Source organism: Ranitomeya imitator, chromosome 1, assembly GCF_032444005.1.
Source record: "Ranitomeya imitator isolate aRanImi1 chromosome 1, aRanImi1.pri, whole genome shotgun sequence".
Classification (NCBI taxonomy): domain Eukaryota; kingdom Metazoa; phylum Chordata; class Amphibia; order Anura; family Dendrobatidae; genus Ranitomeya; species Ranitomeya imitator.
The window spans coordinates 749,146,895-749,169,646 of NC_091282.1; the positions used below are offsets into that span (position 1 = coordinate 749,146,895).

At 43.2% G+C, this 22,752-nt stretch overlaps 1 protein-coding gene across 1 annotated transcript; it reads left to right on the forward strand.

Moving 5' to 3' along the window:
- The first annotated feature begins 18,774 nt into the window (after positions 1 to 18,774).
- LOC138658084 (uncharacterized) lies at positions 18,775 to 22,412 on the forward strand. The gene is made up of 3 exons (XM_069745642.1): positions 18,775 to 18,906; positions 20,082 to 20,232; positions 20,992 to 22,412. Exon 3 carries the CDS (start codon positions 21,293 to 21,295, stop codon positions 22,232 to 22,234), a length of 942 nt encoding a protein of 313 aa, XP_069601743.1. The 5' UTR covers positions 18,775 to 18,906; positions 20,082 to 20,232; positions 20,992 to 21,292; the 3' UTR covers positions 22,235 to 22,412.
- The last annotated feature ends 340 nt before the right edge of the window (positions 22,413 to 22,752 follow it).

A 22,752-nucleotide genomic window follows, 5' to 3' on the forward strand; every position in this document is an offset into this window, starting at 1 on the left:
ATGGACTAAAGCATCCCCCAACTCCTGGACAGTCTGTGGTGCAACGTGACGTTAGTGGATGGTGCGAGACATGATGTCCCAGATGTGTTTAATCAGATTTAGGCTTGGGGAACAGGCGGGCCAGTCCATAGCTTCAATGCCTTCATCTTGCAGGAAATGCTGACACACTCCAGCCACATGAGGTCTGGCATTGTCCTGCATTAGCATTAGGAGGAACCCAGGGCCAACCGCACCACCATATGGTCTCACAAGGGGTCTGAGGATCTCATCTCGGTACCTAATGGCAGTCAGGCTACCTCTGGCGAGCACATGGCTTTGCGGCCCTCCAAAGAAATGCCATCCCACACCATTACTGACCCACTGCCAAACCGGTTATGCTGAAGGATGTTGCAGACAGCAGATCGCTCTCCACGGCATCTCCAGACTCTGTCACGTCTGTTACATGTGCTCAGTCTGAACCAGGTATCATCTGTGAAGAGCACTGTTAGAATCTGTTTAATTTGTGACTATCCACCATTTTCTTGTGGAGTTCTGGCTGCTTGTCTTTTTCCTCTGGTGCTGAATTTGTCTTGGGTCAGGTGTTTGTATCACTCTTTATTAACCAGCACCTGCCTCCCAGTCCTTGCTGGACAACAGTGTTAATCTGCTTGAGCTCTAGCTTGGTGCTTTGCTTTGTGTTCTGTGTGTGCAGTGCTGTGCAGTGCTATTTGTGCAGTTCTGGTACTTCTGGTTCTGCTAGCCGTAGTTTCTGCTTTCTATTGGTTTCTGCAGCCTTCCCCTTATCTATAGGTCTTCGTTTGAGATTAACCTAGGATCGTCGGTGGGTTTATTTGCAAGGAATGGGTCACCCAATCCATTGTAGGGTTTCAGCCTAGTCATAATGCAGGGTCAGTTTTCCCCCTTCTATCTTAGTCCTGTGTTGCAGATTCATAACAAGCACAGGGCGCCAGTGGCGAATTTGCCAATCCTGGTGTTCTGTGGAAAATGTCAAGCGTCCTACATGTTGTTGGGCTGTGAGCACAACCCCCATCTGTGGACGTTGGGCACTCAACCATCCTCATGGAGTCGGTTTCTAACTGTGCACATTTGTGGCTTGCTGGAGGTCATTTTGCTGGCTTCTGACAGTGCTCTTCCTGTTCCTCCTTCCACAAAGGCTGAGGTAGCGGTCCTGCTGCTGGGTTATTGCCCTCCTACGGCCCCCTCCACATCTCATGGTGTACTGGCCTGTCTCCTGGTAGCGCCTCCAGCCTCTGGACACTACACTGAAAGACACAGCAAACCTTCTTGCCACAGCTCGCATTGATGTGCCATCCTGGATGAGCTGCACTATCTGAGCCATTTGTGTGGGTTGTAGAGTCCGTCTCATGCTACCACAAGTGTGAAAGCACAACCAGCATTTAAAAGTGACCAAAACATCAACCAGAAAGCATTGGTACGGAGATGTGGTATGTGGTCCCCACCTGCAGAACCACTCCTTTATTGAGTGTGTCTTGATAATTGCCAATAATTTTTATCTGTTGTCTATTCCATTTGCACAACAGCATGTGAAATTGATTGTCAATCAGTGTTGCTTCCTAAGTGGACAGTTTGATTTCACAGAAGTTTGATTTACTTGGAGTTATATTCTGTTGTTTAAGTGTTCCCTTTATTTTTTTGAGCAGTATAAATATAGGCACCTTTGTGGAGATATATAATATTCTTCTACTGATAGTGTCCCATTCCATAGTGCCATTATTTTTAGACAGTAATCTAGGCTACATGATGCCATTATTTTTAGACGTTAATCTATTCTACATGATGCCAATATTATTAGACAATTACCTATTCCACATGGTGCATTTTTTAATGTTTAGTTTAGTTTTTTCTTATAGGATAAATGGTTTAATGTGACTAAAAATTGATCCCTGTTAGCGCTATATAAAAATAAAGATTATTATTTATTATTATCCCTTAAACAATCGAAAGCGACAGCGGTGGTAACAGCATCTTAGCCTGCCCCTTTCCTTGAGTAGCTCTAAAGGGTACAAGTAGCTTTTCATGATTAAGACGCTGATCATATTCTTACTTCTTGATCCCGCTTTATATTATCAATGTTCAACATTATAACCGTAGTTTAGTGATTTAATAATCTAAAGCGATTTTCCCTGTGACCTTAAAACGTGCTCCGGGAAAAGTAAGACCCTTGCTGTACAGATAATACTGTCAAGACCTATACTCAGATTGAAAGATAGCAATCAGATCTGCTGCAGACCATATTGCGAATTCTGCTCTCCTCGGCAGATGATGATAACATCAAATCAAGATGGAGAGGTCAAATCATACAGGTGCAGTGTCTAGTTCTAGCACTAATCAACTGGTAGATTTGGTGCAAATGTAACTTTCATGCCTGTTCAAGTTGATTATATGGAGACTAGAGGAGATGCGCAGTCAACCAAAAGGATGATTCAAATCAGGGTCTGAACGGGAGAAAAAAAAATCCATCATCATATACAATACAAAGAATCATTTATAATGTGTGGATGTTACTGTTTGTTAATACATACTATGCTTATAGTTGTTACATCTTATTTTCTCTTGTTATTCCTGAAAATGTGATTATTTTCACTTATATTTTATTGTAATTTTTAATCATATAAATAATTATTAGCTACTTTATTTGAGTAGTAGTTAGTATATAGTTGGAATATGTAATTACTTTTTCATACTTATTGTACTCTAATGGTGATTTCACATGCGGCAAATTTGTTGCAAAAATTTCTGTCACTGTCCTATTCAACTGAATAGGGCCTGTAAAAATGTGTCTGCTCGTTATTGCCAAAACAACCCTATTTATATGTTTGGAACTTATTGTGAGTCACAGAAGTTTCTGAAACATTTATCATCTGTGTGAATATACTCTAAAGGTTCCCATACCATGGACTAATGTCAACCCAAAAGCTAATTGTTCTCCCAACCAAACTTCCTAACGCACATCCACATTCAGCTCAGCAATACAGTTATATGTTCTCCATGAGGAGATGAGAGTAAGCTGCTGTCAGACATCTCTGTCTCCTTCTGGCTCCTCTGCTCCCCAAAACACCTTTGTATCCGCCAGGCTTCTCAGCTCCCTCCAGACACCTCTGTCCACTCCAGACTCCTCTTCTCTCTCCATGCTCCTCTGCTCTTTGCAGACACATCTGTCCCCTCCACACTCCTCTGCTCTCTTTAGATACATCTGTATCCCTACAGACTCCTTCGCTCCCTTAAGACACCTCTGTCTCCTCCAGGGGGACCCAGGCAAAAGAGTCTCAGTGGGCCCTTTTTAACACATACCACGATTCATGATGCACAGATACGGCAAAAAAATAATGTACAGTGCCAAAGATTTAACTTCTTACATTATATGAGTGATATTTTACAATAGCTCAGAAACCAGTGAATCCGCACAACGATTAAAAAGTTTTCATTTTAGACCGTACAGTATAGTCCTCAATACAGTATAATGGGCATCACATAGTACTCCATATTATGGGCACCACATAGTCCTCCATGCAGTATTATGGGCACCACATAGTCCTCTATACAGTATAATGATCCCCATATATTGCTCCATACAGTATATTGATTCCCATATATTGCTCCATACAGCATGATGGGCACCATATAATGCTCGATACAGAATTATAAACTTCATATATTGCTCCGTACAGAATAATGGGCCTCATATATTGCTCCCTACAGAATAATGGACCTCATATAATGCTCCATACAGAATAATGGGCCCCATATAATGCTCCATACAGAATAATGGGCCCATATATTGCTCCCTACAGAAATATGAGCCTCATATAATGCTCTATACAGAATAATTAGCCCCATATAATGCTCCATACAGAATAATTAGCCCCATATAATGCTCTATACAGTATAATGATTCCCATATATTGCTCCATAAAGAATAATAGACCCCATATAATGCTCCATACAGAATAATGGACATCATATAATGCTTCATACAGAATAAAGGGCCCCATTTATTGGTACATACAGAATAATGGACTGCATATAGCGTTCCATACAGAATGATGGGCACCATATAATGCTCCATGCAGAATAATGGACCCCATATAATGCTCCATAAGTATAACTGGCCCCATATAATGCTTCATACACAATAATGGGCCCCATATAATGCTCCATACAAAATAATGTACACCATATCCCATATAGCCCTCCATACAGAATAATGGGCACCATATAATGCTCCATACACAATAATAGGCCCTATATATTGCTCCATACAGTATAATTGCCACCATATAGTGCTCAATGCACAATAATTGACCCCATATAGTGCTCCATACAGAATAATGGACCCATATAGCGCTCCATACAGAATAATAGGCACCATATAATGCTCCATCTACTATATAATTGTCTAAGGGTCACTTCCGTCTTTCTGTGCTTCTGTCTGTCTGTCTTTCTTTCTGTCACGGATATTCATTGGTCGCGGCCTCCATCTGTCATGGAATCCAAGTCGCTGTGATTGGTCGTGGCAAAACGCCCACGACCATTGCCACAAGCAATCAGCGAAGGGCGCAGTTCGGCGGCAACATGGCCGCTCCTTCCTCCCCGCAGTCAGTGCCCGCTCCGTACTCCCCTCCAGTCAGCGCTCACACAGGGTTAATGGCAGCGCTAATGGACCGCGTTATGCCGCGGTGTAACGCACTCCATTAATGTTGCTATTAACCCTGTGTGACTAACTTTTTTACTATTGATGCTGCCTATGCAGCCTCAATAGTAAAAAGATCTAATGTCAAAAATAATAAAAAAAATAAAAAATCATCATATACTCACATTCCGGCGCCTTTCCTGCTCCTCGCGACGCTCCGGTAACCGCTCCATGCAAGCGGCAGGTTTCGGTGGCAAGGATGGTATGCGACAAGGACCTGCCATGACGTCACGGTCAAGTGACCGCGACGTCATCACAGGTCCTGTGAGAAAGACCTGCCATGACGTTATGGTCATGTGACCGCGACGTCATCACAGGTCTTGCGCCCAAACCAACCCTGGGACCGGAAGCTGCTGTGTGCACCGCACACAGGGCCAGGACTTCAACGGAGGGTGAGTATATGTTTATTTTTTATTTTAAGTCTGTATACTACATGGCTCTGTGCTGTATGCTCCCTCGCTGTGCAATATACTACGTGGCAGGGCAATATACTACGTGACTGGCAATATACTACGTGGCTGGGCAATATACTACGTAGCTGGGCAATATACTACGTGGCTGAGCAATATACTACGTGACTGGGCAATATACTACGTGGTTGGGCAATATACTACGTGGCTGGGCAATATACTATGTGGCTGGGCAATATACTACGTGGCTGGGCAATATACTACGTGGCTGGGCAATATACTACGTGGACATGCATATTCTAGAATACCTGATGTGTTAGAATCGGGCCATCATCTAGTACACAATAATGGGCCCTGTATAATGCTCAATACAGAATAATGGACCGCATATAATGTTCCATACACAATAATGGACCCCATATAATGCTCCATACAGAATGGGCCCCATATAATGCTCCATACAGAATGGGCCTTATATAATGCGCCGTATAGAATGGGCTCCAAACATAAAAAATAAATAATCACATACTTCCCTCTCCTCGTTGCCCGCTTGATGCAGTTCAGGTCTCCTCAGCTCCGATGTCGTCAGCTTATTCTGGTTCTCTGCACTGCTAAGCCCCAGCTGTAATGATGTCATCGCGCTTTCTGCCTTGAGACATCACAGTCAGAAGACACTGAAGATACCGTACTTACAGCCAGCGATGAGCGAGGAGAGGTGAGCACTTCAAACAGTTTAAAGCACCGGGCCCCTTCCCCCCGACTCGTGGGCCCCATAGCGTGCCGTTGTCCCTGACGGTGATGTAGGCCACCCCATTTGCTCAGGGCCACGGCACTTGCCTGGGTGCATCGGTGATGACGCCGGCGCTGCAAGTGAGTATTACATGTGTGTGTAGAAATGTAGCAGAGGGTTTAATAGGTCATTATAGGAGAGTTATGTGTTACATTTGCTGAAAAACATTTGATTGACTGATTGATTAATTTGATTGATTGACTGACTCAACAATCAATTTGATTCAATTTCTGTTTACAAAGATGAGAAATGCAGAAATCCATCATTGATCCGGCTCCACCTAATTATACACTAATAAATAATTCACATATTGGATTCATAGTGCCATTTATTCCCGGGACATTATTATGAAGCCTTTATTTCAGTAATTGTTTGTATTTCTGTACAATATTACAGCAGATGAAAATGACAGAATTCGGTTAGGAAATTAGCGATGTATTATCCGCAGCGCGACCTCAGCTGTTCCCAATAGCAACCCGCAGAATGTGGAAGACTCATTAGGCTGTTAAACAGAGGAGGACACTAATTGATGGATTTACATTTTCAGGGCATCGCCTATTTATATAAAAACTCTACTTAGTCTGCTTCATTATTCAGGGGAATACAGGACTATCCTCCTGACTTCTAGTGTCATCTTGGCTGAAACAGATTAGGGGGGAATGGAGCCCCTGTAATTGGTCTTCAGCTTATTCTGGGCACTTCAGTTTGAACTATTCCCTTTTTTTGCTGCAATTCACAAAGACAGAAATGTCATTCATTTGGGATTTGCAGCTTTATTCCTTCTTTTTTGCAATGTGAAGATGTTCGACATTTACTAATTATTAGGCAACATTGTGGTTATTATATTAGGCATAACTGTGGTTATTCAAAGGTCCGATGCAACTTATGGGTCAGATTATAGTGAGAGCAAAAAGTGTTTTTTGTCGCAATTTTGCTGCTACTAGTAACATTTTAATATACTAGAGCTGATAGGGTAGACACAGACAAGAAAAGAATGAGGATCCCTTACTCCTCGAAATCTCATCATAGAGCATAACTTATTTATCTCTGACAATGCCATGTTATATGTGAGCCAAGAAATTCATTAGCTCAGTTCCTAACAATTATTAGAAGCAACTTAATATGGAGGAGAGGCCCTCCTAATCTTTATGGCCCCTGTGCAGCTGGATAGCATCATGGGGATACCGCCACAGAGAGGGGCCAGAAGATTGTGGCATCTGGTTCCATGAACTCCTGCACCTATTAGAACTGCTTCACCATCTTATTAAACAGTGCATGCAGGTTTTCCTTGCTCTGTCATGGCAAGGTTTAATCAGTTCAGTTTTTCTCCTGGAGCCCTCCATCCTGAATTGTCTCAGTTGTTCTTAGTTGGCCACTCCCTCTCTGGTATATATGCTTGCCGCTGGCACTTGGGAGTTGCCAGTTATAGTTCTACTTCCTAGTTTGGTGTTGAAAGAGAAGGTTCAGTGTTTTGATTTGGCGGTTGGAGATTTTTTCTGGGGATTGCTGCATGGAGTTAGTTTGTGTGTTTATCCTTATCCTGTCACATTTGGTTTCCCCTTCCTATAACTCCCCTGTTTCCCACTCTGTTGTTTTGTGAATATATTTGTATGATTGTCGATATCTTCTGGTACCTTCCTCACTGCCTTCAAACATGCCACCATCACACCCATCTTCAAAAAACCTAACCTTGACCCAACTGCTATGTCCAGCTATTGCCCCATATCACTGCTACTGTTTGCTTACAAACTCCTTGAGCAGCATGTTCATGCTCAACTTTCCTCCCACCTCTCATCTAACTCTCTCCTTGACAACCTCCAATCTGGCCCCATCCCCCACCACTCCACCGAAACTGCCCTGACCAAAATTGCTAATGATTTACTCACAGCCAAAGCTAATAGACAGTTCTCCATCCTCCTCCTTCTCGACCTGTCCTCTGCCTTCAACACAGTCGACCACTGCCTACTGCTTCAGATTCTTTCATCCCTTGGCATCAAAGACCTTTCCCTGTCCTGGATTGCCTCACACCTTTCCGACCGCATATTTAGTGTTTCTCACTCCCACACTACCTCCTCATCCCGCCCTCTCTCTGTTGGAGTCCCTCAAGGCTCTGTCCAGGGGCCACTACTCTTTTCCATCTATACCCTTCGCCTAGGACAACTCATAAAGTCCTATGGCTTCCAGTACCACCTGTATGCGGATGACACTCAGATCTACCTCTCTGGCCCATATGTCACCTCTCTGCTGTCCAGAATCCCGGAGTGTCTATCAGCCATATCCTCCTTCTTCACCTCTCGCTTCCTAAAACTCAATGTAGACAAAACCAAACTCACCATCTTTCCTCCATCTCGCGTATCTCCCCTACCCGACCTATCTATTATGGTAAACAGCATCACACTCTCTCCCGCACCTGAAATCCACTGCCTCGGTGTAACTTTCGACTCTGCCCTGTCCTCCAAACCGCATGTCCAAACTCTTGCCACCTCCTGTCACCTCCAACTCAAAATTATTTCCATTATCCGTCCCTTCCTCAGCCCTCAATCTACTAAAACTCTTGTGCATGATCTCATCATATCCCACCCTGATTACTGCAACACCCTCCTCTGTGGCCTCCCCGCTAACTCTCTTGTACCACTCCAGTCTGTCCCCAATTCTCCTGCCCGACTAATCCACCTCTCTCCTCGCTACTCCCCTGTTTCTCCCCTCTGCAAATCCCTCCACTGACTCCCAATTCCCCAATGAATCCAGTTCAAACTACTAACACTGACCTACAAAGCCATCCACAACCTGTCCCCTCCCTATATCTCTTTACTAATCTCCCAATATCTTCCCTCACATAATCTTATTCGTTCCTCACACAGCCACCTCCAAGATTTCTCCTGTATATCCTCCATCCTCTGGAATTCCACACCTCAACACATCCGATTATCCACCACCCTCGGATCCTTCAGATGGAACCTGAAAACCCATCTCTTCAGGAAAGCTTACAGCCTGGAATAGCCATTCTGCCGCCTCACCACCACCCGAGCTGCTAGCTCACTACCACCAGAGCTGCTGCACCCCCTACCTTTTGTCTCTTTTCCCAAAATCCCATAGAATGTTAGTCCACAAGGACAGGGTCCTCTCCCCTCTGTACCAGTCTATCATCGTAAATTTGTTTACTATAAACGATATCTATAACTTTGTATGTAACCCCTTCTCTTGTACAGCACCATGGAATTAATGGTGCTATATAAATAAATAAGAATTGTAGTTTTCTTTTATCCATGTCTGTTTACCCTTGTCTTTCTGGTTGGTGTTTTTCCTATACACTTCACCTCCTCACCTCCATAGGTGGGGGAGGGATCAGATAAGGATTAAGTTAGAAGCATAGCTAGGTACAAGACCCCGGCATCTCCAACATCCCGGGTAATCCAAGGGACTGGGACAGACTAGAGTGCCCCTAATTTGGGGGATCGGGTAGGTGCCCATGGTACTTTGACACTACGTGACAGGCTGTAAGTATGGTGTTTTTGATCTCGTATAGCTGTATATTATTTTGCCATTTTAGGACCTAGTTCCCCTATCTCTCATAGTGAGGCAATGGCCTACAAAAACTTTATGACCTACTGATATTACCCCAAACCCAAAATGATTCCACAATGCTGGACATAATACAGAAATGTTTTGAAGTTCAGACAGAAACGAGTAATCTGGTGAACAAGAACATACTGCATGTAAACTGGAGAAGAAGACACCAACTTTATGCATACTTTATCATTGTCAAATTTGTACTCCGGATGTGTACAGTTGTGCTCAAAAGTTTACATACCCCATCAGCATTTTTGCTTTCTTGGCCTTTTTCTGAGAATATGAATGTTAATACCAAAGCTTTTTCTTCACTCATGATTAGTGGTTGGGTGAAGCCATTTATTGTCACACTATTGTGTTTTCTCTTTTTAAATCATAATGACAACCCAAAACATTCAAATGACCCTGACCAAAAGTTCACATACTACATGTTAGGGTTGGCGGATTGCACCAAATAAAAATAAATAATAAATAAGTTGCAATTGCAACCCGGGGTCCACCGTGCAATAAACTGCTAGTGTGAACAAAGACGGATAAAAACTAGTGAATGTTCCTCCCTAAACACACTAGGTTAACTCCACGCAGTGTGAATGGAGTGCAGAAAACCAAACCCAGATACTACTCAGAGGTGTTCAGGGAGAGGAGTACCAACTCAGCTAACCACCGAGATGTACAGGGACAGTAAGTACCAGCTCAGCTAACCACCAAGGAGTACAGGGATAGTAAGTCACAGCTCAAGTAACTACTGAGGAATACATGTGGAAAGTATTGAAAGCTAGCACTCAATCAAAAAAAGGGGTTCACGGTGCCAGTGAACGGGATACTAAATCCCACAAGTCATAAAGTCAAAGTAATCACTGCACTCGTATATTATCAAATTGAAAAAAGTTTATTGAATTCGTGAAAAAGAGGTACTTGGCGAATTGACGTTTCGGCCAACCCGTGGCCTTGTTCACAATATCGCTGTAACAAGCAAAGGACAAGGTAATATTACTACAAAACCCCAAAAGAACCCTAGACTCCCATTTGTTCACAGTCACCATCCGACTATGCGGAGAATACATAATTTGATTTGGGCACATTGGCCACTTTTGAATAAGGCATATCCATCTATTCCCATATTCAAAGAACCCTCACTGATGTGCACCAGAAGGCCCAGGAACATAAGGGACAGGGTCGTCAGAGCGGATTTGGGCATGCAAAAAACATTAACAAATAGAACACTCTCGGGACACAAACGTACAGGGACTTTTCCATGTCTGGGCTGCATGAGCTGCTCTAACGTGATTAAGGGCAGTGAAATAGTACACCCACGGACAGGCAAGTCATACAAAATCAAGGACTACTATACCTGTGAAACGAACTTCGTTGTCTACATCATAAAATGCCCTTGTGGGCTACTATATGTAGGGGAAACAACCCAAGCGGTTAGAGATCGGATATCTAACCACAAATCCACAATTCGTTGTGGGAAGCTGTGGCTCCCTCTCCCCCTACATTTCAAAGAAGCTAATCACAATGTAGCACAACTAAGATTCCAGATTATAGAAAAGGTCTCCTGCCCCAGGAGAGGAGGTGATCATGTGAAACTTTTGAAACAGCGAGAGACCTTCTGGATATACACACTCGATACACTGCATCCGCGTGGCTTGAACCGTGAGATAGACTGGCTAATTTAATTTTATCTCCTATATAGAACCAGTGACCGCTTGCACTAACAACCTCTGTGAGACACGCGTTTGACTTGGTAAGACGCATACCCCACTAGCCTCTTCATAAGTTTCATTTTTTAGCCCCCCCTTTACTTCTAGTTTGATTTTTGAAGTTTCTTATTCAAGTATTTTCCCCCTTTTTAGTTTCATTTTTTATGTTCATTTTTCATTTTTTATTTTTATTTTTTATATTTTATTCATCCATTTTCATTCTTTAATTTCATCCTTTTATTTCATTTGCCCATTTATCTTCTTTTTTTCATTTCAGTATTTAATTTCTTTTCTTTTCATCCTCATTCTTTATTTTCAGTATTCAGTTTGGACTCCTACCATTTAATATGTTCTTGTAATACAGCATGTTTTGTTGCATTTACTGTGATTTGGCATTCCCTTCCCCTGTAAACAACTCATATCTAGTTCCTGTACCTTTAGTATTGTACACATGTACAATGCTGGGAGGCAGTCTGGCCATCCCCTTTCCCCCTCCCCCTTTAGATATGCTCTGGGCACAATCATATATTAGTAGGCTTCTCTGGAACCCAATACACTACGACAGCATCATCTGCTGTACACAGAGCGCAGGCGCCAGTAACACAGCATGATACTGGCTAGGACGCATGCGCCGCCTCTGTTTACATCACACTGGCGCCTAGTATGGCTCTTAGTGCGCAGACGCCGGGACTCCGACACACGAACACCGGAGATTACACTAGGGCGCAGGCGCCGGCGTTCCCCTGCACTTCCGGTCACATGACCGGCCGGGGATCTTCTTATACATTAGACGCCAGTAGTCACACTAAGCTGATTCACCGCCGTGACACAGGATTGTGTCGGCTTCCTCCACTACGCCACCAACGCTTGCCCCCTGCGGTCAAAGGGACAACAGAGACGTGAGACTCCGGCACAACATTAAGATAAGTGTATCACCACCCTCTATAGTTGTCGCTTAGCTTGTACCATCCTCTCCCTAACAGGGACGCCACCCACAGCTCCACCTGTAGCATACCATACTACACAGAGTGTCATCCTCCGTAACTATACCCCTGGGTACATCTATGCCTCTGAATACATATGCGACACCGGTACCCTCAGTGAATTATGGAGTTTATATGCACCATTCATTATTTCCCCTACAAGTCTCAGCCATATATATCACTTTCTTGCCCACAGCACTATATCTCCTCGTTCCCTCTGGGGCCTTCCGGGTTACGCAGAAAGAACACAGCCTGAGCTGTATCTCTGATATTACACGCAGGGCAGGTATTGCAATTACTACGTATGCCTCTACAGTTAGGCTAGTCTATATACCTCCTCCCTTATCCTCACATATATATATATATATATATATACGTGTATTTCAGCTACAAGCCTCTTTCCAGCCGGAACTGCGGCTACAGTGCACCGGCAAGCGTTGTTTATGATTTCAGTCTGGTTAGTATGTCTATGGCATGCTCTCACTTCGGGGACAATAGGGGTATCCCTACAACATGATGGGAGCTTACCCGCCTAGCATCATAGATGTGGTGCTTTATTCTAGTTGATTTTTATCACCCTCTACCCAACACTCTACCCTAGAAGGTTGTGGCTATATAGTCCAATGGGGACGATCCAGGTCTCCCAGATGGGGATATATATATGGGGGCGGGGGTGTGTGCATATACAGTCTCTATTTGCAACCTCACGCTATACTGCTCTTCCCAGGTTATGCAACTGTATTCCTTCACCTGACTCACCGGTCTTACAGGGTCCTTTCTGTATAAGCAACTGAGTTATAACGGGGTATGTTCTCTTTCCTTGTTCATCATTCAACATAACCTTGTCCTTTGAAGTTCTCTCTGTTATATTATCTTCGAGATACAGTAGATAGTCTTTGTTCTTGATGGAGTATGTCTGACTATGGTAGTTATACTCTTTTGACATGTATTCCTTAAATGTATATAATGTAAATATGTAGATTTTTATATGTGTGTACACCTGTCTGTTAGTAATATTACCTTGTCCTTTGCTTGTTACAGCGATATTGTGAACAAGGCCACGGGTTGGCCGAAACGTCAATTCGCCAAGTACCTCTTTTTCACGAATTCAATAAACTTTTTTCAATTTGATAATATACGAGTGCAGTGATTACTTTGACTTACTGAGGAATACAGGCAGACCTCCCAACCGTCCCGGATTCAGCGAGACAGTCCCGATTTTGAGACTCTGTCCCAGCCGGGATCTTACTTTTCCCGCACTGCACTGAGGTTGTACCAGCCTCAGGAGAAACTACAGAAGCAGCGAGCGCACCGACATGTGGGTCACATGACTGCGATAAGTCAGGATTTGTCTAGTCGGGAACCTGAACCCCGCCTCCTCTAGTGACGTCACTCACCTATTCCCACTGCATCCGGAAGCTGCAGGAGCTCGGAGTCACTGATGAGGAGTCTTCATTCTCCTCACACAGTGTCCGGTCTGCCCGTCCTGTGGCATCTGTCTCTGTTACCAGTAGTGCTGTGTAGTTACGGAGCCACTCCTGACATTCTCCCTCCTGAAATGAAGATGCTTACAACCTGAGGTGAGGTGTGTGTGGGTCACGTGGTGTAAACATCAGTTTCGGTTTACCACAGATTACTAGCATAGCATGCAGTGTCAGTAATTTGTGGTAAAACTACTACTCCCAGCATGTAGTGTCAGTAATCTGTGGTAAAACTACTACTCCCAGCATGTAGTGTCAGTAATCTGAGGAAAAACTACTACTCCCAGCATGCACTGTCAGTAATCTGTGGAAAAACTACTACTCCCAGCATGCACTGTCAGTAATCTGTGGAAAAACTACTACTCCCAGCATGCAGTGTCAGTAATCTGTGGTAAAACTACTACTCCCAGCATGCAGTGTCAGTAATCTGTGGTAAAACTACTACTCCCAGCATGCAGCGTCAGTAATATGTGGAAAAACTACTACTCTCAGCATGCAGTGTCAGTAATCTATGGTAAAACTACTTCTCCCAACATGCTGTGCTTGCAATCCATGATAAAAATACTACTCCCAGCATGGTAAAACTACTACTCAGGGAGTATAGGGGAATGGGGGCATGTACGAGAAAACAGTATGGGAGAATGGGGAGTACGTACGAGAAAACAGTATGGGGGAATGGGGGGCATATATGAAGAAACAGTATGGGGGATGGGTGCAGAAACATTGGTGATTGGGGATGGGTGCAGACAGTATGGGGAGCGAACAGGGAATGTATGCGAACATAGTATGAGTAGTGATGTAAAAAATGTATGTGGACAGAGTTATGGGGAGTGAGGGTGATGGGATGTGTTCAGACACAGTATGGGGAATCAGGGATATGTGTGAGCAGGCAGTATAGAAAGTGAGGGGGTGAATATATGAGCAGACAGTATGGTGAACAGGGGGTTGCGAGAGCAAACAGTATGAGGAGGGCAATAGTGTGAGGAGACAGTATGGGGGAGAACAGTGAGTGGGAACAGAATAGAAACTGAGTAGTGGGGGCTTAGCATGAACTTTAATTCAGTACTTGTAAATAAATTTACGTTTTTTTCTGTTTCTAATTATTGTTTATGAAACAGTGTGATCAGCAGTGCTAAATGGGTGTGGTTGGGGTGTGGATATGGGTGTGAGTAGTTGTGAAATGGGTGTGGTCAGGGTGTGGCTTAAAGTTTGCCACGGCTCACTGCGCACGCCACAACCTTTGTCCCTCTTTCCCTTCTTCAAAAGTTGGGACGTATTGGTACAGGGAAGGTAAGTACCAGCTCAGCTAACCACAGAGAGGTGCAGAGAAGGTAAGTACTAGCTCAGCTAACCACCGAGGGGTACAAGGATGGTAAGTACCAGCTCAGCTTACCACCAAGGGAGCACAGGGAGAATAGGAAGTGTGCAATACCCCGTTAAAACCACTGTGCAAGAACACATGGGTCGAACTTGCTCTGTGGTGCAATACCCTGCTAAACCCACAGAGAAGTATAGCTTACACAGGGGATGGAAACAGATAGCAAATACTCACAGTAAGCGAGAACACACAGCAAACCTCTCCGGAGGAGCTGAAATTCTAATGGCTTGATGCCAGCCCTTAACAGACAATCTCCTCTCTGGAGGTGCCAGAAATCTAATGGTACAGGGACAGCCCTGAACACTTGCTGACACAGAACACTGACGTCCCACTGTAGCTGATACAGTGCTAAACACACCAAATGCACAGACAGGGCGGTAGCAAATCCATCCACACATACACCTAACAAAAGTGACGCTAGCATGCCCGCGTGCTTTGCTGAAAGCCCTTTATGCGCCAGGCTCCACCCCAAACACTCAATCCCAGTCGGACGGGGCAACGCCCACAAGCCAATCCGGAGCCGCCACACCACAAGAGCAGCAATTATCCGAGCACCAGCGACAAGGCACCACATCACGAACACGCTCAGTAAGGTGATTTCTGGACATAGACTCCAAAGAGTGGGGCTGCCTCTGTATACCACTGGTTAGTGGTTACCATAGACTTTAGCTGGAGAGCCAGCAGCAACCAGACGTATAACAGGAGCCTGAGAAAGATGCCGGGACCAACGTCTGCACTAAGCCGGGCCTGAATGGGAGACCAGAGCACCAAACAGTGCCTGCGATACATCCCACATGGCAGGGAAGTCCCGGCCTCTAACACCCCATTTCTTAATACCGTGTATTGCCCCCTCTAACATCAATGACAGCTTGAAGTCTTTTGTGAAAGTTGTGGATTAGGTTCTTTATTTTCTCAGATGGTAAAGCAGCCCACTCTTCTAGGCAAAAAGCCTCCAGTTCCTATAAGTTCCTGGGCTATGTAGCATGAACTGTGCACTTGAGATCTCCCCACAAGTTTGAAAACATAATTCTTTGGGATTAGGAAGTTATAAGGGTTAAAAGTTGACCAGCGATTTCTAATGTTTCTAACAAAATTTACAAAACCATTTTTTTAGGGGCCACCTCATATTTGAAGTGACTTTGAGGGGCCTATATGACAGAAAATATCCAAAAGTGACACTATTCTAAAAACTGCACCCCTCAAGGTGCTCAAAAGCAAATTCAATAAGTTTATTAACCTTTCAGATGCTTCACAGAAATTAATGGAATGTGGAAGAAAAAAATAAACGTTTAACATTTTTCACAATTAGACAATTAGGGTAATAGGAGAAAAAGGACCATGCAATTTGTTATGCAATTTCTCCTGAGCATGCCGATACCCCATATGTGTGGGAAAACCACTGTTTGGGTGCACGGCAGGGTTTAACAGGGAAGAAGCGCCATTTGACTTTTTGAATGGAAAATTTGCTGGCATAATTAGCGGACGCCATGTCGCATTTGGAGAGCCCCTGATGTGCCTAAACAGTGGAAACCCCCCACAAGCGACACAATTTTGGAAACTAGACCCCCCAGGGAACTTATTTAGGTACTTCATAGTTTTTAATGTTTTAGACCAAAATTTTGTACTTCAAAATGGTTTTGTAACCATGAGCTGTGATAATTAAAAAATCACATTTTTCCCACAAAAATGTTTTTTAGCTCCAAACATTGCATTTTCATAAGGGTAACAGGAGAAATTGCACTATACAATTTGTTGAGCAATTTTTCTTGAGCACGCCGATACCCCATATGTGAGGAAAAACCACTGTTTAGGCGCACGACAAGGCTCAGAAAGGAGGGAGTGCCATTTGATTTTTTGAATATAAAATTTTCTTGAATAGTTAGCGCACGCCATGTCGCGTTTGGAGAGCCTCTAATGTGCCTAAACAGTTGAAACCCCCAACAAGTGACATCATTTTGGAAATAAGACCCCTTAGGGAACTTATCTAGATGTGTGGTGAGCACCTTGAAATACTAGTTGCTTCACAGAAGTTTATAACATTTTAGACCAAAATTTTGTATTTGAACAAGGATGACAGGAGAAATTGCACAACAAATTTTGGGGTCCATTTTCTCCTGAGTTCACCGATACCCCATATGTTGTCGAAAACTACTTTTGAGGCACAGTGCAAAGCTCAGAAGGGAAGGAGCGCCATATTACAGAGCAAATTTTGCTGCAGTGGTTTCAGGGTGCCATGTCACTTTGGGAGAGCCCTCTGAGGTGCCAGAACAGCAAAAAAAAAAAAACCATAAGTGAGCCCATTTTACCAACTAAACACCTCAGTGAATTTATCTAGAGGTGCAGTGATCATATTGACACCACAGGTGTGTCGAAGAATTGTGTACCATTGGGCAGTGAAGAAAAAATAATTTACATTTTTATCACCAAAGTTGTGTATTAGCCCAAAATTTAACATTTTCATCCTGGTAAATGGGTAAAAATGTCACTGCAATTTGACCCACAATTTATGTTCAATGTAGAAATACCCCATATGTGGCTGTACAGTACTTCTTAGCCATACAGAGAGACTCTGGAGGGATGAAGCGCTATTTGCTTCCTGGAGCGCAGATTTTCTTAGAATAGTAAAAAGAGCCCCTAATTGCTAGAAAAACAGAATCCCCACTCAAGTGACCCCATTTTGGAAATTATACCCCTTTGAGAATTTATCTACAGGTGTTGTGATGATTTTGACAATGTTGTCAGTTTCTTAGCGAAAATTGCAAACTGCCATTGTAGTGACCAGTACGCTGTAGTGACCAGTACGTTGTAGCGACCAGTACATTATGCCCAGCTCATGCTTCTGGTGACAATATCCGTAAATTAGGCAGGCTTTCATCCATACAGAAATCCAAATATGTGGCTTCTATATGTTGTTTTGACACCCAGTGGCTCAGAAGCAATGGGGGCCTTTGGATTTGGGAGCGCAGAATTTGCTCAATTTCTTTGACGAATGATGAGTCATTTAGCTTTTCCAGAGCCTTGGTGCTACCAGTAACGTGGAAGCCCCCTATATTTCTGTTAACGGATGATGGGCCTGAGTGGGGACTTGCTTATTTGTGTGGATGGAGTTGAAGCTTTTATTGGGAACATTTTATATAACATTTAGGATCACATTTATCCGGCGTTCTACGCTGAGCATTTACTTAGGGGATTCTATCTAAATCTCTGAGTGACTTGATTCAGATGAAACCTCTAAGGGATCAATTTACACGTCAGTGGCTCCGGTACGTGTAGTGACAGTTTTCTCATGTACCGGAGACACTGACACACGTAGACAAATTAAAATGAATGTGCTTCTGCAGATATCAGTGAGTTTTCCCGGACCGTGTGTCTGTGTGCAAAACAAGGAGACATGTCAGTGTTCGTGGGAGTGCACGGATCACACGGACCCATTAAAGTCAATTGGTGTGTATAAATACGTACCGCACACAGATGCCGTCCGTGTGCCATCCATGTGCTGTCCGTGTGCGTTTTTAAAATTAGAGGGTTAACATTCGAAGCAGATTGTATCAATACCAGACTGGTGTCTAGACATTGCTGGGCCAAAAGTTTCACATAAGTCTAGACTCTAGACATAATTTTAGGGTTTGAGGTGAAGTTGGCAAGTTATCAGAGTGCTGGCATCTTTATACTCTGGTGACTGTGGATAATATTATGGCCCCCCGTGTGGACACAGAGCGGCTAATAAGTTTGGTGGAGTAACATCCGGAACTATTGGACACACGATCCGAAGGATACCATGACAGGCTGGTGATTGAACATGGTTGGTTTGCTGTAGCTGAGCAGCTGTACCCCAGGCCTGGTTGGTCCACATATTCACCAGCAAAGCAGGCAAAGTTTGGTAAGTTACCCCATAGATGTTCCTTGTTTAATTTAAAATGGAATTAATTGAAGCATATTAAAGTATTTCATATTGTGCTTTATATATGTTATGGTCCATGTCTTACCATCATAAGCATTCGGCTTATGTGTTATTAAGCTTTATATTTACATGGACCTTATCATATACACTTTACAATATTCTTAGTTCTTTACAATATGTTCCCTGTGTTTAATATCATAATTACTCATGAACCATGCTTGTTAGAAATGGAAAAAAAAATGCAGTGTGTGTCTGTGGCAGCATTTTAGTTCTGGTGTGTATCTTTATTTTTGTAAAACTGTTGTTTAAATTTTTATAAACAATATTTAATACCTAGGTAACTCAAGGCCTAGTTGTCTGACATGTGCCCAAACTGCATTTTTTGCCCACACTTCCCTGGCGTACCAAAACGTGTTACATCATGTTTTTCACTGTGAACTGTATTCAAGCATATCTCTATAGATGTCTAACATTAGTTGCTCTTATGTTTAACCATGTTTTTTTTTTGGATATCTGATAATTGACTGGTGTAATATATGCAAAAAGATTTGCCCTTAAAGTCTCTGATACATTTATTTTTTCGAATTGTGCGAAAAGTACAATTTTAAACATGTAAGGATCAACATGTGCTGACTGTTCTTTTTAATCCATAAAAAAATCCATAAAAAAATCAAACATAGTAGCTCCTTGGAGTGTTTGATTTTAACAAGTCTTGCTGGCCACACCACAGTTTGTGTGTGACTGAGTTCAAACCAATGTTTAGACTTAATTCATGCCATCATACACAATTATTCACACAAGGCAAGCCCTTACATATGGCTAATGGTCATTGCTAATTGTGGTAATGTTTGTGTTGTTATCCCCAGCCAAAGTCCTGCAGGCTATGTTTTTTCAAACAGTTTAGAACACTGCTCATGGTAGTAAATACTTAATATTTTAAATTACAACATGGTGCTAAATGCTCACACACTTCTTAGTCTCAATGGCAAGGGATTAGCTTTTTTTTATTTCAAAATGTCTTTTCGTACCAGGTATGATGATCAAAAGTCTACTACTTTTAAAATCTAACATAGCTGAACACATTGTGTTGTTGTTTAATGAATATGTTGTTATTTGCGGGAATGTGACTTGTTGTGTTTACACTTTCCCAACAGTTGATTTGGTTAAACGGCGATGGCGCTCAGCGAGGGACCAGTTTCGGTGGGAATTTAATCCCCTCCCCTCCACGTCAGGTGCTTCAAAAAAGCGGCAATATGTTTTCTACAGAAATTTAGCCTTTCTTCGCCCAATCCTGGAGCTAAATCCGTAAGTGTCACTGTGCACGATTTTACCAACATATTAAACTAACTACACTGTATTTTTACAGATTTACAAATATTCAACATTGATAAACATTCATGTAAATCTGTGATCACTAGTTATATTTCATAAGTACATTTGTCCTTTAAATAATACTCATGTTTATATGTTCAATTAACAAAAAGCAACATGTTCAAAATCGAACTTAATTTATTTAAAAAAAAAATTGTTTTGAAATGTTATTTAGGATTAGTTTAACATTGTGATATAAACTGTTAGGCCGGCGTTACACTGGCGTATTGCATCCGATGCGAGAGCATCGGATGCGATATGCTAATGACACTCGGCTCCTGCTCGCAGCAGAACAGGAGCCGAGTGTCATGCGTCTGTGCTCCGATTCTCTCGCACAGGGAGGATCAGAGCACAGCTGTGGAGGAGGCGGAGAAATGAATTTTTCCATCTCCTCCATTGCTGGGGTCCGCTTATAACGCACATCACTCGGATGTTATCCGAGTGGTGTGCGCTGTCTCACTCGCACCCATAGGCTTATATGGGTGCGAGTGAGCTGAGAGTTTTCCTCGGTCCGAGACAATCGCAGCATGCTACGATTATCTCGGACCAAGGAAAAGGGCCAACAAAAAGTCGGCTGCTGGGAGCTGTCCCATAACTTATCATTGGTCCGAGTGCAATGTGATTTTTTATCGTATTGCACTCGGCCGTTTAAAGCGCCAGTGTGATGCCGGCCTTAATGTTATTTTATCCTAGGACTGATGACAACCTTGAGGACTCTGATGAATCGCAAACAACAGCAAGATCAGTGCTATGTACCTCGGCATCGGAGACAGAAGCCCCAGCAGAACCCACTCCAACAACACAGCGTGGTGAGCAGGTGTCTGATGCTGCTGAAACCTCCACTGATGCTGGTCCTGGAAGCACACAAACAATAGCCCCAACCACTTCACAAACAGCAGCCCCAGCACCACAGGCAGCATCAACATGCAATCTACCTCAGTATCTATCACACACTCTCAGAGATAGGCGAACCAGGCGACATGAACAGCCACGTATGCTGCCCGAGCTCATTGATGCTAGAGTTTTATCAATTCTAAATTCCATGACACCTGAAAATTCTGTAGATCGTTTTTGTCGCTCCCTGTCTCCTTGCCTTAGCAAAGTTCCTGATGGACGGCAGGAACGAGTACGGGCTGCTGTCTTGACCCTCATTGCTGCAAACCAAGGCGAGCAGGAACCAAACCAGGTGCTAGGGCCCATTGAACAATGGCGACCTGCCCAGCATCAAATACAGATGCCATCTGCTACCAGCATACCACATGCACAAAATGTAGGTACACAACAATCACAGCAAATGCCTGCACCCTCGTCCATGCTTCCACCTCCTGCCTTCAGACATTGTTATACACAAATGTCTGCTCCTGTTTGGTTTCCTCCTGCCCGTTGCTACACCCATGATTATGGTCAAATGTCTGATCCTGCCTCAGTGCCTTATGCCCATGCCAGTACTCAGCAGTATGGGCAAATGTCTGATCCTGACTCAGTGCCTCATGCCTGTGCCAGTACTGAGCAATATTGGCAAAGGTCTGATCCAAGCACCACCTACAGACGACATTCTGAAACAATGTCCTCCAGCATGTCTGGGGGTGATAGTAGTGGTGCTCATTTTGCTATGCCACAGCCATACAATCTGCCATCAAGGCACCAGACACCTATGGTCACCCAATTTGGTCCGTCCAAACGTATGGCAACAGGTGCTACCTATAGTAGTTCCCAATCATATCCGAGCCAGATTATTGATTCACAACCTACTTTACCTCAGCCACAAAGTGTTTCTGAAAGATTTTTGGATATGTCTTACAATACACAACCTTATCCCCATCTACATCTGTACCAGCATCAGTTTTACACAATGAACCTCCTCAAACAACCACACACCAGACCACAATGCCTACAGTACAAATGCCCACACCATCCTCCAGTCCCGAACATGTAAGCGCAGAAAATACCATGGATGAATCATTCTCCAGTCATGGTGACTTTTTTGAATTATGAATAACCTAACTAAGTATGTTACCTTTATTTGGTTATTTCAAACTTTGCTTTATTTTGGCTACACACTCAGATTTATACATGTGTTGTAAGAAAAATAAAACACATTGTTAAAGTGTTAATATGTCTTGTTTATTTGTAAATGTATCTGTAATTTTAACAATAATAATTAATTGATATGAGCGTAATCATAATTCTCCAAAAAAAGTAAATAAAAAAACCTGTCCACCGTTATGTCCCACTCAGTCAGCCATATCTTGCCCATACACAAATTCCAAACAGGATGGTGGTAATATTAATCCGTCAAGGATTAAAAATAATGGTAAAGAAGGAGATGGTGGTGGTGCACGCAGCTTCATTGACTATCAGTGAGGTCACTGAAGCTGCGCCCTCTCACAGCCTCAACTGCGTTGAGCTATTGACCATGGCCAAATGGCAGTGAAATTGTAATTCTTCAAGTTC